The 14475-nt window shown below is 38.4% G+C and overlaps 1 protein-coding gene across 1 annotated transcript; it reads left to right on the top strand.

The window, feature by feature from the left end:
• Nucleotides 1–3754: 3754 nt before the first annotated feature.
• LOC145494332 (uncharacterized) lies at nt 3755–10403 on the top strand. Its single transcript, XM_081473773.1, has 2 exons — nt 3755–3829; nt 9463–10403. The coding sequence occupies exons 1-2, from the start codon at nt 3755–3757 to the stop codon at nt 9970–9972; spliced, it is 585 nt and encodes a 194-aa protein (XP_081329899.1). The 3' UTR covers nt 9973–10403.
• The last annotated feature ends 4072 nt before the right edge of the window (nt 10404–14475 follow it).

Consider the following 14475-nt stretch of genomic DNA (forward strand, 5'->3'; position numbering starts at 1 on the left):
TCGGTGTGGTGTTCACTTTTCGAGAATGTGAGTTGAATGCAAAATGCGGGCAAAGAGTCGAAGAGAACATTTTCTTGCAAAATATTCTTCGCACAATCTCTCGATGCGCTCTTTAAATAGACCTTATTCATATTCCATACTGGACTGGAACTAGCTTGCTACTGAGGCTAATGCGCGTAGTCTTTTCAAATGCAAATGACATTAATCTCTTTTTAATGACGTTCCCCCCCCCCCCCCCCCCGCCATGAGCCTCCATTGCAAGCTAGTTCCAGTTCAATAGCGAGTGTTGCGGCGCTTATTTGAGGGCAGCGCTCTTTAAAAAAGTCAAAGCATTCGATATAATGACAGCAACTAAAGATTAACAACGGAAAACTTGTAGCCACTTCAAATTGAAAAACATTACAATGATGGTAAACAACTTTCGAGGCTAGTAAGACTGACTTACACCGCATTGTTGCGAATGAATGTGGCGTTAAATCGTCTATAAATACTTATTTCTTTTACTATCTCTGAGTAATTTCTATTTACCCAAGCGACTCCGGACAATGAGAATATGATACTCGTTTTTGCGTATATGGTGTGACTTGAATCCGGTATTCCCTGTCAAAAGCCTGTCTTACCACAAGAAGCATCCCATTAGAATTGTTCATTAAAATATGTTCGCAACTAGTAGTACAAAAAAAAAGTCTATAAAGACGAATGGGCGAAGGGAAAAGCGGTTTTTGGATTCATGTTTCTGCATAACTGTTTTACTATAATCAGCTCTAAATTAAGTTAAGCGTTCTTTATTGTGTCGCGATTTAGAAAGAATAGTCTACTTTGTGAAAAACAGGGGAACATCAAGTTAAGGAACCATGATAACTGAACCTGAATAAAAAACTTAAAGGAGAAGGTCACTCCAAAAAACGTATATTTTTTGTCAACGCTAATAAAAACCTTGCACTAAGTTTAGCCACTCGCCGAAGTTTAAGCCTCTAAAGTGCAGGTTTTCCTTATGAAATTCGTCTCCAAAGAAGGCCATAATTCGAACATCGTTGCCGCCATTTTCAACAGCACTAAGCAGCCAGGCCACGTTTTCATGACGTCGTTCCGTCCGAGAGATTTTGCCAAATGGCTTCCGAAACTCCTTTTAACTACCACTCTGGTTTTCACTTTGCTTCGACGTAACTCATAACTTTACTGTACTGAATTTAAAAAGTTGCACTTAAGACTTAAAGACGGCTATTGTTCTAACCGTTCACTGCCTCATGGTTGACAGCTACATAATAACCAGGAGAACTTGATCGCAGCCTTTGACTAAGGGAAAAATGACACGACCGAAAAATATTTTTGGCATTGTATTAGTGGAGATCCATAGGAAAATATTAACTGATAAGACTTTTGACTTTCGCTTTCATACACGTGCATAATTTTGTACATATAAAATTTGATTTCAAGTTAGTTCAGTAGAGCTTCACCTTATAATCGGCTCGCCGTTTCAGCCATTTTTTCGTTAGCCCCCACTAAAAGGAATGTCGTTACTTTTATATATGAACATTTTTAAGAAGGTTGTCCAGTTAATCAAACGTGCAAACGTTTTTCGACTGCACGTGGTTTTTACGCTACTTTGATGGGTAGCCTTGCACCCGAAATACACACAACTGCCACGTGACATCCTTACATGCACTTTTCGGATTAATACAATTTTTACGATAACTTCAGAAATTCTCGCGGGCTCGTTGGCTAATTTTCATTTTCAATAAGCGGACAGACACATGAATTTATGATTTATGGAATGCGTCAACGAGCGAGAGCGAACAATTTGACAATTTGTTATCGTAAAAAATAAATTGACGTCAGTTTTTGATGCGTCTGTCCTGTTATTGACAATGAATTTCGTCATAATATTGTCAAAGTAGTTTGCGGATCCACTTTGACAATGTTATGACGAATTTCATGATCAATAACGGGACAGACGCTTGAGAAGCTGACGTCAATTTGTTAACTCGTCCACTAACCCCGCGCGTTTGCGGTCAGCGGCGACGGAACACGTGACGCTCTTAACGAAATCAAACACCGGAAATAGAAAATCCTAGTTCCAGTTTGATTATGCGCATGCGTTCAAGTTCAATAACGGTCTCTGAACATGCGTAGAGAGAGTAACCACTGTAATTAATGCTGGCTTCCTTCCGGTTTCTCCCAGACGCTGCTCCTTTTCTTGGCGCTGGTGATCGCAGCTTCTGGATTGCCGATACTGACTAGTGCCTTTGTTAAAAAGAATCAAAAATCAAACCACGGTGTCAGTGTATGGTGATGAACGCGGCGAGCCTCCTCTAAAGTGGAACATCATTTCTTTGTAAGTTACGTTTTATAATATAATTGGTTTTTAATAGTCCGTGTGATCTAATCAGAAAGGGTCTTGTAGTTATCGAACAAAATTAATCCTGACGCAAAAATTGTAAGACTTTAAGGCTTTTTTTTTCACTTAAATGATCTGGGCTTCCATAATTGCCTTCTTGCTCAGACCATAAACAACTCCCAAGCTTTTTACTTCAAAATTGCGTGAATTTGAAGTCAAAAATCGACTTTTGTGAACTTTTGGGGCTGAATAGCTTACAATAAGATTTTATGTGCAAGTTTACAAGGAACCCTTATAGGTTTTCTGATATAGTCCACAAATAGCATAAAAAGCGATTTTAATTTCTACTTCAAATAATTAAATTTCGAGTAGAGGAATTACGACTCGGGCGGGCTATATCAGTACCGCGTTAAAGGTATCGAAACTTCGGCTCGTCTTTCTGTTAAAAACGTTTTTACAAAACATTAACAAAGGCGGCAAAAACTGCGTATCCTAAAATAGCTCAAAACAAAACATTGATTGAAGTGGCGTTTTAAAAGTTGATTGAATTTTTTAACTCCTCGACGCCATTAGATTGCAGATCAAATTGCGAGTTTACAAGTATCAATTTCTGTGGGTATCGCCGAAAGAAATATTGTGCCTCTTTTCTTTCCAAACGGTAAAAATACAAAAGGCGAGCCCAGCGAAGCGAAGTCTTTCTCTAACTCGGCGCCTAAGTTAAAGTTGAATATGTACTTCCTTGGTGAACTTTCGAAAGGGTTACCCTCCACGAGGCATACATTATGGTCCTCGTGCTTTCAGACTTCCTCTCTCTTGATTGACAATAATAATGAATTGAAAAGATGTCGGTGACACTTTCCTTAAAATGCTTCTTTCGCCCTCAACACGAGTATCAACTTCGCTTTCACACAAAGAAGGAAGTCTCTACTCTAAATATCACATGCGCTTACATAAATTTGTGGGCAACTATCTTCAGTGATACAATGATTATAATTATTGATAGCGGCCGTTTTCTTTCACCGTGGACACGTAAAAACGTGAAAAACCATATCCCCAATCTAGAAAGCTAAAATGATGAGAAACTTTTACGTAGGCTAAAAAGATAAAACTAAATGTAGTTTTATTCAGTAATAGGAATAGAAAGGCCATTTCATAAGATTCCCGTTTTCTCGATAAAACAGGGAAATATACTGAAAACAGGCAGCTAGAGTTTTTGTATTATTAATAGGTTCCCGTTTCCGCTTACAATTTTTGCTCGGTTGAGTCGAAAATGCGACTTCCCACGAAAGTTTTTATTTAGTCAGTTTTCAAAATACACAAAATACCTTCCAATAGAAGGAAACTATAAAATTATAGTCAGTCTTTTTTACGGTAGAAAATACAAAATTGATTTTAACATACAAAAGTAAAACAAAGATGACTAAGATTGATTGCAATGGATTCAACGAATCTTCTTCAGACGAGCTTAAGGGAATAACTGAATTAAAGATAGTATAGGGTACCCTTTCAATAAGCCCTCCCTACGTGACGTCTTGTACTCTCACTTTTAATCTACTTTGCAAGAGTGATAACCCTGGCAAAAATTAAAAACTTGAGGGTTAATCGTCACGATACACTGTGGAATTAAAAAGAAACTTTATTTAACTGTCGAAGTGTTTAGCACCACTGTACTAATTGGGGACACTAAAACAAGTAAACAAATATTGAAAATTGAACAGAAACGTGCTGAAAATCCCAACTGGTGGTAGGCTGACCAATTGGCTAATTACAAAGCGTGGAGGAGTTGAATCTGGGACTGCCAATCACAAATCTGTTATGTTACATCGTCATCATTGGCGTGCCATAATGACCATCAGTGGCGGATCCAGACCTTGAGCTAACAGGGGGGGGGGGGGGGGGGCAGTTGTGTTTTACTTGCCATGCCGGCTTTTCTTCCTTCTGTCATTTCTTCTGCTTTTTTACCCAAAATAAGGGGGGGCACGGGCCCCCTGGGCCCCTCCCCTAGATCCGCCACTGACCACTTTAACTTTTTTGGACTATAGGAAGGGCTTTATATTACTTTTGTAGATTAGCAATACTTTTTTCGGTAAGAAGGATACAATAAAATTCGTCATCATTAATTTTGTTTCGTTGTTACTAGTCGTCAGCTACTGCCGACTTGTTTTGCTTTTTATTCCTCGGAAACCATTAGTGATCCAACTAAACCAATCTAAATTTGGCAGCCCTAAAATATAAAGTCACGGGCGGACATCGTACGAAATTATAGACTGTTTGGTCTGCTGGATTTTCCAAACAAAGTGTTTTAAAATGATACAGCTATAAACTTGATAGAGGAATATATGTCAAATAATGAGATAACATTAGGGTAACTTTTCAATTTCAAAGAAAGCTGTGAGTCCAGGTTCCTCTTCAAGCTACTCCTCGTCACATGTTGTGCTTCAGTTACGTTTACTTCATAAGTAAATCGAAGAAACGCCAACGCGATGAAATCAAACGCTCTTTGGACAAATTTACATCAAGCCGGGAAAAAGAAGGAGAGTATTTGAATATGAAAAGACCTTAAAACAGACAAGCCACAGTGACATCGACGACGACTCCTCGGAACATTTTTAATCTAGAGAGTCTCTAGAATCTTGCTCAGTTGCGAGAAGAAATTAAACCGAATTTGATTACATAACATGCTGCGATTTATAGTACGTTTTGATGGGATGGTGTAAAAATATTATATTCATTTCATGGTCTAGCTAGCACTGTTTTTTAGCATCTTTTCTGTGTATAAACTAATCGTGTCGCGACTATGTAAAGTTATAATGTTAACAAATGAAAAAAAAAAAACGATGATAAAGCAATGGGTAGTAGATACTAGCCAGAAGCGAAATCTTTGAATGAACAGGATTTCTTTCTGTCGCAAAGAAAAGAGCAACAAGACAAAGAACAATATGAACATGGCGTAGTTTAGAGACCAAAATAAAAGGAAAATATCTGTGAGGAAGAGAATGAGAGCCTTTTTTTCCCCACCCGCCGAAGGGCATTTAAATTCACCTAAAATGTATACTGTGGTTTGTATCATTTTCCTGCTATCAAAATTTAGTTTCTACACCGAAAAATCCACTTTCCCCCTGTAATCTTTCTAATTAAAATATGACAACTTTTCTTGCCTTTTTGTTGGTTTTCCTAACCTCTCAGCCAATCACATAGCCCCCAACAACGGCACGTGCATTTGACGTGCCTCTTTCGTCTGACAAGGGTAACCACGTTCGTCTGTGATTGGTTTAGCATTGAGAAAGCCAACAAAGAGATGCAAAGACAAAGCTACTTTGCGTTAAAACAAATTCAACAGCAAATACTCTAAAATTTCATCGTTGCACGAAATATATAATAGCCTACTTATGATTCTACAACAGGTACTGTCGTATTGTTAATCGCTGTTGTTATACCAAGCAAGAAATATTAAATCTCCTAACTATTTCCGTACATTTCTTTTAATTTTAGATTTGAAAATTTAGCGTTACATCAAGATGGGCTCCCTTAGATGATGATTTTGTGTATTTCTATCACCTATCTACTTGATAATGTATTAAGATCGGGAGAAACTAGACGTTAAAAACACGCTTTTCGTTAAAAATTGTTTAATTATCTTTTATTTATTTAGTTCTCGAAGTGTGTTGACAACCTAACAATACATACAAGCATTTTCAATGGACAAACAGAGTGCGTTCACAACAATTGTAAATGAAAAACACCACATACGTCCATTTTAGAGATTTTTAATTTGTTTCTGCGACGCCTATTGTAAAGTAGAGAATGCCTCCGCACGCAACATTAAACGCCCACTTTTCAAGCTACAAACAATAAGTGTTGTGTCCGACGTTGGATAATCAGCAAAGTTTAGCAACAAAAACATATTGAAATATTGAGCTGCTTTCGTTTACTAAGTGCATGAAATTGAGTGAAACGTAACATCTAACTTGTACGTTCAATGCTTTCGGAACAAAGTCGATCAACGAGTCATGTCAGTCGAGTTGATTTCGTATATATGTGATCGGGTTTGGAGTTTCTTCCGAAATCCAGTATTGCTAGCTATAGCGAACAAGACCGAAATTAATTAAGACGCCAACGATCTACTAAGGAGTGATGGTGAAAAGCATTTATCAAACAATGAAAAAAACGCAGATTTTCACTTAATACATTTCTTTGGTCATGTACGGTGGATTAAGACAACGTGTGACCGCTTTATCCCCCTTTATGGAAAGTTACAGATCTTTACTTGTTTTTACTGACTGAAGAAAACCGTTTCACATATGCAAATGAGCTGATTAGTTGAAGTTTTGTTTCCTGGGCAGCTTTTTGTGAGAATTTTCAATTAATTAGCCAGTCACGTGACACATCAACGAGATCGTGCGAAGAGCACGGAAGTTAAAACTAGAGCCAGGCTCTGCGCTGAGGGATTTTTTTCTTGAAAAAAGGTTTTTTTAACTTAGTTATTTCTGTATTAATCAGATTGAAATTCAAATCAGCTTACGTCTGTTTTGTAACAGAATCTCCCTTGCAAGGTACTTTATTAAAATGATAAAAAGGCATACAGCATAACAAAAGTATCAATTCAGTTAAATGGACCTAAGAAATACATTTTGAAAATGAGGTCTGGTTAGATTCAAATATCGTTTTGATGTTTTCGCTTCAGCTTGAGTAACAAATAAACCAATGATGTCTTTTGTTTGTTTCCTTAAGAGTGCTCTAAACGCATGTTAAAAGGTCCAATTTGTGTCACAATAAAAATGCGGCACATTTTACCAAGTTAAAGGACTCAAAATAATAGAAAACCATGATTGCTTCAAAGTAGGCTTTCTGTTATTTTGACTGTTAAAATTGTTGTAATATTGTGGTAAGTTTCCCGCACTTTTCAGAGTTTTCCCCACATTTTTAGCTTCCAAAACAAACAGTGTTTCCCTGTTTCGTTTTTCGGTCTTCGGATTTGGAAGTTTTTTTTTCTCGAGTTTAACCTGCAGTTTAAATAAAACTGTAAACCCCTTGGAGCTGTTTATTAATCAAATGAGAATTAACTCATAACGGACTCACAAAAAGAACAATGAAATCTATTTATTTAGCCTTGTATCTCATTATCCATGCAGATATATGCTTTTTTTTGAGAACACAACTCCTTTTTTTGAGAAAGCACATATTTTTAAAAAAACCTAGCTACCATTAAAAGGCAGTTTGGGTTTTTAACTTTATCAGATGTTTTCAATGGACGCCCCTTGTGTGAGACATGATTGCATGTTTTGCATGAATAATCTGTGAATCTTCCAGCTCCCATCACCTGAAAAGGTGTCACATTCATACTCCTTACTTTGGACCTTATCTTTCGCTTTCCATGTGGCCCATTGTTTTCGTGTAGTTTTCACATAATCGCCAGATGGCAGCTAATAAAATTAGCTTCTCGCAAACCACAACAATATTCTGTATTCACGCCAACAGGATCGAAACCTACTCGAACTTCAACCCTGTTAGGTTGAAGGCAGGGCCGGCGGAGCCTCTTTAGGCCTTCCTCGACCTGTTCCAGTTGATTTCATTCTTTTTTTTAGAGTAAATCGTTAATTTCCAAGCCTTTAAAGCACACAATACTTCGCCAGCCAAGAATCATTGATATGGTAAAACACACACGTAGGTGACATGTTCAGCGTTTGTGTGATCCTTGAACACATCAGGTACGAATAAAGACCTGACAACTCGCACAACTCTTGAATAAGGCCAACGTGTATGGCGTAGGAAATCATTAGTCTCTCGCCAATGAGCCGCTAATTAGAGACTAAAGTCTGTAATCACTCACACAGCCTAGATGTGCCGTCACAGCATTGTATGAAGTTTCTATAATCAATTAAGCCAGGTGGAGGCTGACAAATGTTACTGGGGAAGCCTCCTGGACTTGCAGTTACCTTTGTCCCACCTTAAAAGCATCCTGTACACAAGCATTGTGAACTAACTGCTGGACAAGGTCACGGGAAAGCCCTTTTTGGCCAAGTTTTAAACCGCAAAAAAATACGAAAAAAACACTCGCCTCCTATTGCTATATAAATGGAACCCAAGGCTTTCGCGCATGCGCATAATACACCATTTCTCGTCGATGTGTTTACACTTTTATAGAAAGAAGATTTGCCAGCTCTGTCAAAATTGAGATAAAACATCCCGAACGTGTCTCTGTCTCTATCTTCTCTTCACGCATCAGACATGGAGTCTCCGGCCTGTCTTAAGTTTTAAAACATGCAAATTTAACAATCAAGGGTTATTTTACAAAACTAGACGAAATAGCCAGTCCTCTCGCGAGTATAGGATTTCTAATAATCGCTGCAAATCGCATCATTTTTGAGAGAGTACATGTCAAAAAAACATGTTGTAAATGTGACACTCGATGATTTCGTCTTGGGGAGGCGCTATGGAGAGTCAAATGTAGCTAATTTTCGCTTTGTGGCTCGGCTTGTTAGCAAAACTCCATTTTCTAAAGACCCTTTGCATCTTTGTTATCTAACGTGGAGACTTAATCACTGGCAGTACACGTGGTTTTTTACAAGAATTTTTATTGTGAATGCCATTATGTTCCCTGATTTACTTGTCTTCAAAGTCGCAAAATGAAGGGTTTGAATTTTTTTTTTTTTTTTACCTGAGGCGTGCCTAACGCTAACCATTGTTTACCGATGATCCCATTCTTTACCACGTGCGATCAGCTAATCGCACAAAACTAGCTCAGCATTTACAAGTAAACACCACAACCCAGCAAGTCCCCCGAGCTCAAGAACACCCTAACATCACAAACGCACAATTATTTGCGCCTCGCTTAACCACCAACAGGTAAGAGGGCGGTTAAGTTGTTAAATTTTTAAACTTTAAAACAAAAATGCTAACAGGTAGTAAAGCGGTGAAGGTTTATTATGACAAGTACCTTTTTGACCACTTAAGGCTCGCTAGAAACTGTTTTATGTGTTTTCGCTGAGATTCACTTTCGTGTCAGAAGTTCATGAGATCGTCAATGCATTTTCGTTAAGCTATCTCCTTCGCAGCTCGTCCAAGTGTTTTTGTTTATTTATCACAAGTATCTGTCATGTTGTCTTCTTGTAGGTCTTTGACAGTTTGTTTCGGCTATGAGCACCCAGGGATCAAGAAGGGGTCATTTTCAAACGCAGTCGCAAGCAAAAAAATTCGGCTCCACGACTTCAAAGGGTTTTATCAAGCCGGCAGGACCAAAGGTTACAAACACGAAATCGTTCAATGTGGATATGGAGGAGACGAGCTCGGAACTGTTGAGCAACAGCACAGAAAATGACACAAGAGGGCAAAAATGGACGAAAAATACCAGCGGCTGGCAAACACAGGGTAGAACTCGACCGACTGGTGTTAGAACAACGCGACAAATCAGGCGGAACGAGAGGGAACGAGGAAGGAAGGCTAGACTGAATGCAGCTTTTCAAGTTTTACGTTCGGTCGTTCCAAGCAATGTGAACTCTTCCGGAGGAGTCAGTGAGAGAAAGATGACTCAAGTTGAAATCCTACGGCTAGCGAAAAACTATATTTCAAATCTTACCGAGCTACTCAAGGAGGATCATGATAATAAGTACGCTCTTGGAACTTTCAATGCTTAAATGCTTTCATTGTCATCGAATGGGACTCTCTCGTGACATGGTAATTTCGGGGTTTTTACATTGACATGGATACACCAATGATAGCCAGTGTTTGAAGGTCTCGAAAACACAACAAACGGGCAAAGATCTTCATGATTTGTTTTAGAATTTGTCACATGAAGCTTGGAATAGCGCGCTTAGGACATTTTGATGTTTATTCCCTCGAGATCTAATTTGCATGTCGCTTCGCTCAGTTGTATCTTTTTGTAAAAAGTGACAATAGGTTAACATCGTTAAGAGTGATTTCGCAAAAGAGGTGTGTGAGATGTTTCACGGACCAGTGAGATTTCACGGTATTAGAGCCGCTAACCATCATTTAGCAAACTGAGTTCGCACTGGAGTGTTAAACATGGGCTGTTTGCAAAACGCTCTATGTTGATGTGAAATGGCAACGAGCCGCTACAAAAGATTGTGTTGGCTGTATAATCAATAAAATGTAAACATACACCAACAAAGATGAAGTCGTCCACAATAGTGGTAAAGGACTTAATGCAATGGACTTTTGTTTCATTCAGCTCAAGTAAAATTACCTTTTAAAACGGGAGAAACAAAATGCCATAACCTGTAGCTACGAGAAGAGGTTTTCGTGTCGGCCAGCCGTTTGTTACACCTTCGCTGCTTTTATGCATGGTTAAAAAATGATTTATAATACCCAACATTTAGACAAAGGATCATAAAAATAGGGTATGACCCAATGGCAACATGTTCTCAATTTTGTTTTTTGAAAGTTATGGCTTTGCATGTTAAGTATTCTTTGATGATCGATGGCTGTTTAAAATGACAAATGCGATCTAAAATTTCTCCCATTGACGTCACTGAAGAAGAAGTTTTAACACCGCAGCGGGGCAAACTCGTTGAGAAGTTTTCACTGTTTGAAGATTTCGCCACACAAGCTTTTAACAGAAAAAACAGCGGGATGTATGGAATAAACACAAAATGGGATAATGGTTAAATGTTGAATGCAATTGACAGATCAATCTATGAATCGTATAAAACTGCGTTGTTTTTTTTTTTAAAAATCAATTGTCTAGAACCAAATGTCTTTCAGTCATTCAGTTCATCTTATAATTAATTAACACTTTCATTAGTTCTACGCTCGAAATATCAAGTAGGGTAACAATGTATTTCTTTAACGTTTCTTCTAAGGATTTAATAGTGCACTGGGGGAACAATATCTTCTAGTTTCTAATTTTATTATTTTGTCACCTGTGTTCTTGACAAGGTCAGACAGTGTTAGATCGAGACTACTCTAACTACGCTGAAAAACAAGTTAATGAAACTCAGGTAACGGAGAAACCATTTGACTTTTTATTCTCAACAACATTCGAAGGAAATTTTGTCATTTTTTTTATCATTTACTAAACGCAATCCTCGGTGCAAAAATTCAGCCAATGAGATGATGATAATACTGGCCAATCAGATGCGAGCCAAAGCAAATATTTTGACCGCCATGCGACTTTTTCCCGCGCTTATTTGGCGCCGGTTACAGAATTGGCTTGTGTTAGCGCCGTGTGGTTATCAAGTGTTGAACACAATACGATAACGTTATTTATAAAATTTAAAGTGATGCTTTAAAGTGATTAAGTGATACCTGGAGTTTAAAAACGCAATGATAAGAGGTATTAAAACTTTCTAAAGTGGAAAGTTGGATGAGCGCGTGAAAGAATCGTTATTCTAGTTTCCTGGTTTTTATTTTAGTAGTCGCTAGAAATCCCTTGTACACCACGAGGAATGTCGAAAAAAGCAGAGACTTTTTGTTACAAATTCAATAGCAAGTCGAAGCTTTGTGAAATTAAAGTTCTTCTACTGGTACCATCTCCAGTAATTTATTTCCCGAGTAACGTAGATTTCCAAAAGTAACGCCAGCCCACGCGAAATTAGTAGCGGCCTTTTGTAGATTACCACTCGACTACAATAAAAAACCGCACTACACTTGAAATAACGTTTCAAGCAGTACTATAGGTTAATATAAAACGCGATCATTACTTTCGCACTTCAGTACCAACATTTAGGGCCTTTGTTTGTTTGTTTGTACAGTCTGCTTTGCTTATGCGAGGTAGTTAGTAACATATATAAATGGAACTGCTAGCTTCATGTTAGCCATGTTACGCGTCCCCTTAGCTTGAAACGACCATGAATTACCGTGCAAACGTTTTTTAACCATCCGAAAGTAACAGCTACCCGAAAGCAGCGGCCCCTTTTGCCTGCTTAATCCGAAAGTAACAGCCCTCGTTACTACGGTGCAGCATTGACTGCGTTTACGCGAAAATTTTTCACCGCGGCGAAGGGTCTCTGGTAGTACCAGTCTAAAGCAAGCGAGAATAGTGCTTCCCGATTCTATGGAATTCATACTAAAATAAAGTTACCGAAGAAAAATAAAAATATCAAACTAATGCGAGCTTTTGGAGCCGTCAAGGCGCCTTTCTCAAGCGATAACGACTTCAAATGTCATTGACTTGGTCTCTGATGACCGAAGTCGGGTGACAAAATGTCTCGTTATTGGGGCCGGTTTCTCGAAAGCTTCGTCGGAAACGTTTCGGGTCCGCAAAACCATTTTTCAGAATTTTAATCTGTATCTAAAACAAAAAGGAGGTGTATAAGCCTGAAATTTCTTGTATGAATGGAACCTCTGTTTAGAGTAGGAATATGTGAATAAAACAGCTCTGTAGTCATAAGGTTTGAGATTTTGCTGTGGCTTTCCAGGGGCGACTAAAAACATTTTGGGACCTTCGAGAAACGGGCCACAAGACCGGAAGTTTAATTGAAGGTTAGGGCCTGGCACTGGATTTCAATCGCCTCCCTTCTTCTTCTCCTAAATTTTACCTTGAACTGTTAAATGGTAGAGTAATCATTCGTGAAAGTGTGGTACTTTAAGAATCTGTTTTTAAGAAGCATTAAAACATGGCTCGAACTGATTTAAGTCCAAAATAAGTTAATGCAAAAGGAACGTTTCGTTGTGATTAACATAATTTAATAATTACTCTTCAATTAACACAAACTAAAATCGAATGGAAATAAAGAAAAACTAGGCAAATCAGTCTAATATAGTCCCGGGGGGGGGGGGGAAGACACTCCCTTATGTGGGCTATATGGGTATGTGCGGCCCCAAAGGCAGTATGGTTTTTCAGCCGTTTTGGTCATAAATAGGGTATCGAAGTTTTGGTCAAGTCATAAATAGGGTAGGGAAAATCGCAGATTTTAGTCATAAATAGGGTAAGGGTTTTGGGAAGGGGGCCGCACACCACCCAGTTTTTCTCTTAGTACGCTCCTAGGAATAGAACTATAAGTTACACTCGCAATGAATTCATGCAGTTAGTTTTGTTTTCCCGAGAATCCCGAGAAACATGAGATTCGAGGGAAAGCTAACTGTTGTCCAATGCAAGGGACCAGTAACTAAGTGTTTTGCATAGCTTGAATGCTTGAGTTAAGTATAAAGTAACAAGGCAAGAAGAAATCAAAGTCACCTCTGGTTAGTGACAGAGCGGGAGACACTTCGATATAGCCATTGCCACCTGATCATAAATCTACCAATAAGAGCGCGCATTAGAATCAACTTAACTTCAGCTATTTAGCAAAAACCTTTATACCATGCCATAGAAAATACAGCCAATCAGAATACAGGAAAGCCGCTGTATAATCGACAGTATTACATCCGACCTTCGAATCTAGAACCATACGTATGTCTCATTGATTGCTGTATTTTCTATGGCATGGAATAAAATAGCTGAAAGGTTCGTGTGTACATCCGAGAAAACACAAATGACTCGTGGAATATTCCATGACATACCACGAGAGAGTGTTGCATAATTCGTATTTATTGACTTTATTGTGTGCCAAATTTGTTTCCCTGAGTGTTACGGATTTTACAATATGCACCGCTAAAAAGGACAAGTTTCGTTCGACGAATTGCTTTGCAAAACTCTGCAAAAAGGAAGGCAGCTTGTTGTTTTGTGGAATTTTTTCCTTCGTGTTTGGCGGACAATTTCCAATCAAGTTAATTTCTACGAAGCAACCTTAAAAAAGAAAATGAAACCTTAACTTTGGCCAGTAGATTTACCGAGAATGGCTCGCATCAATTTTTCAGGAGAGTTTTAACGTTTTATGACCCACAAAGTGACCAGCTCCCGGTTGGCTTGATAGGTCAGTTGGTGGAGCACTGCACCGGTATCGCACAGGTCATGGGTTTGAATGTCGTTGAATCCTGAATAATTTTTTCAGGCTTATTTTTGCAACTGCCTAAGTTGTGTACACCGATAACTGCTATATATATATATATATATTTTTTTTTTTTTTTAAAGTTTCCACATCGAGTTTTCAATTTATTTTGCCCGCGAGTAAATGAAAGGATCAAATCAGGTATTGCACGTTTTCTAACAAGAATATCCCTAGTATGTAGAAAGCTTTGACTTATCAGAATGCCAAAGAGAATAGCTGCTCATAAAATTACTTCGTACCAAGCGAGGA

This window comes from Orbicella franksi, chromosome 8 (assembly GCF_964199315.1).
Source record: "Orbicella franksi chromosome 8, jaOrbFran1.1, whole genome shotgun sequence".
In the NCBI taxonomy this organism is placed as follows: domain Eukaryota; kingdom Metazoa; phylum Cnidaria; class Anthozoa; order Scleractinia; family Merulinidae; genus Orbicella; species Orbicella franksi.

Coding starts and splice junctions, on each gene's coding strand:
- LOC145494332 (XM_081473773.1), top strand. CDS start 3,755: ATGACTAAGATTGATTGCAATGGATTCAACGAATCTTCTTCAGACGAG. Junction 3,830..9,462: donor GAATAACTGAATTAAAGATA/GTATAGGGTACC, acceptor GGTCTTTGACAG/TTTGTTTCGGCTATGAGCAC.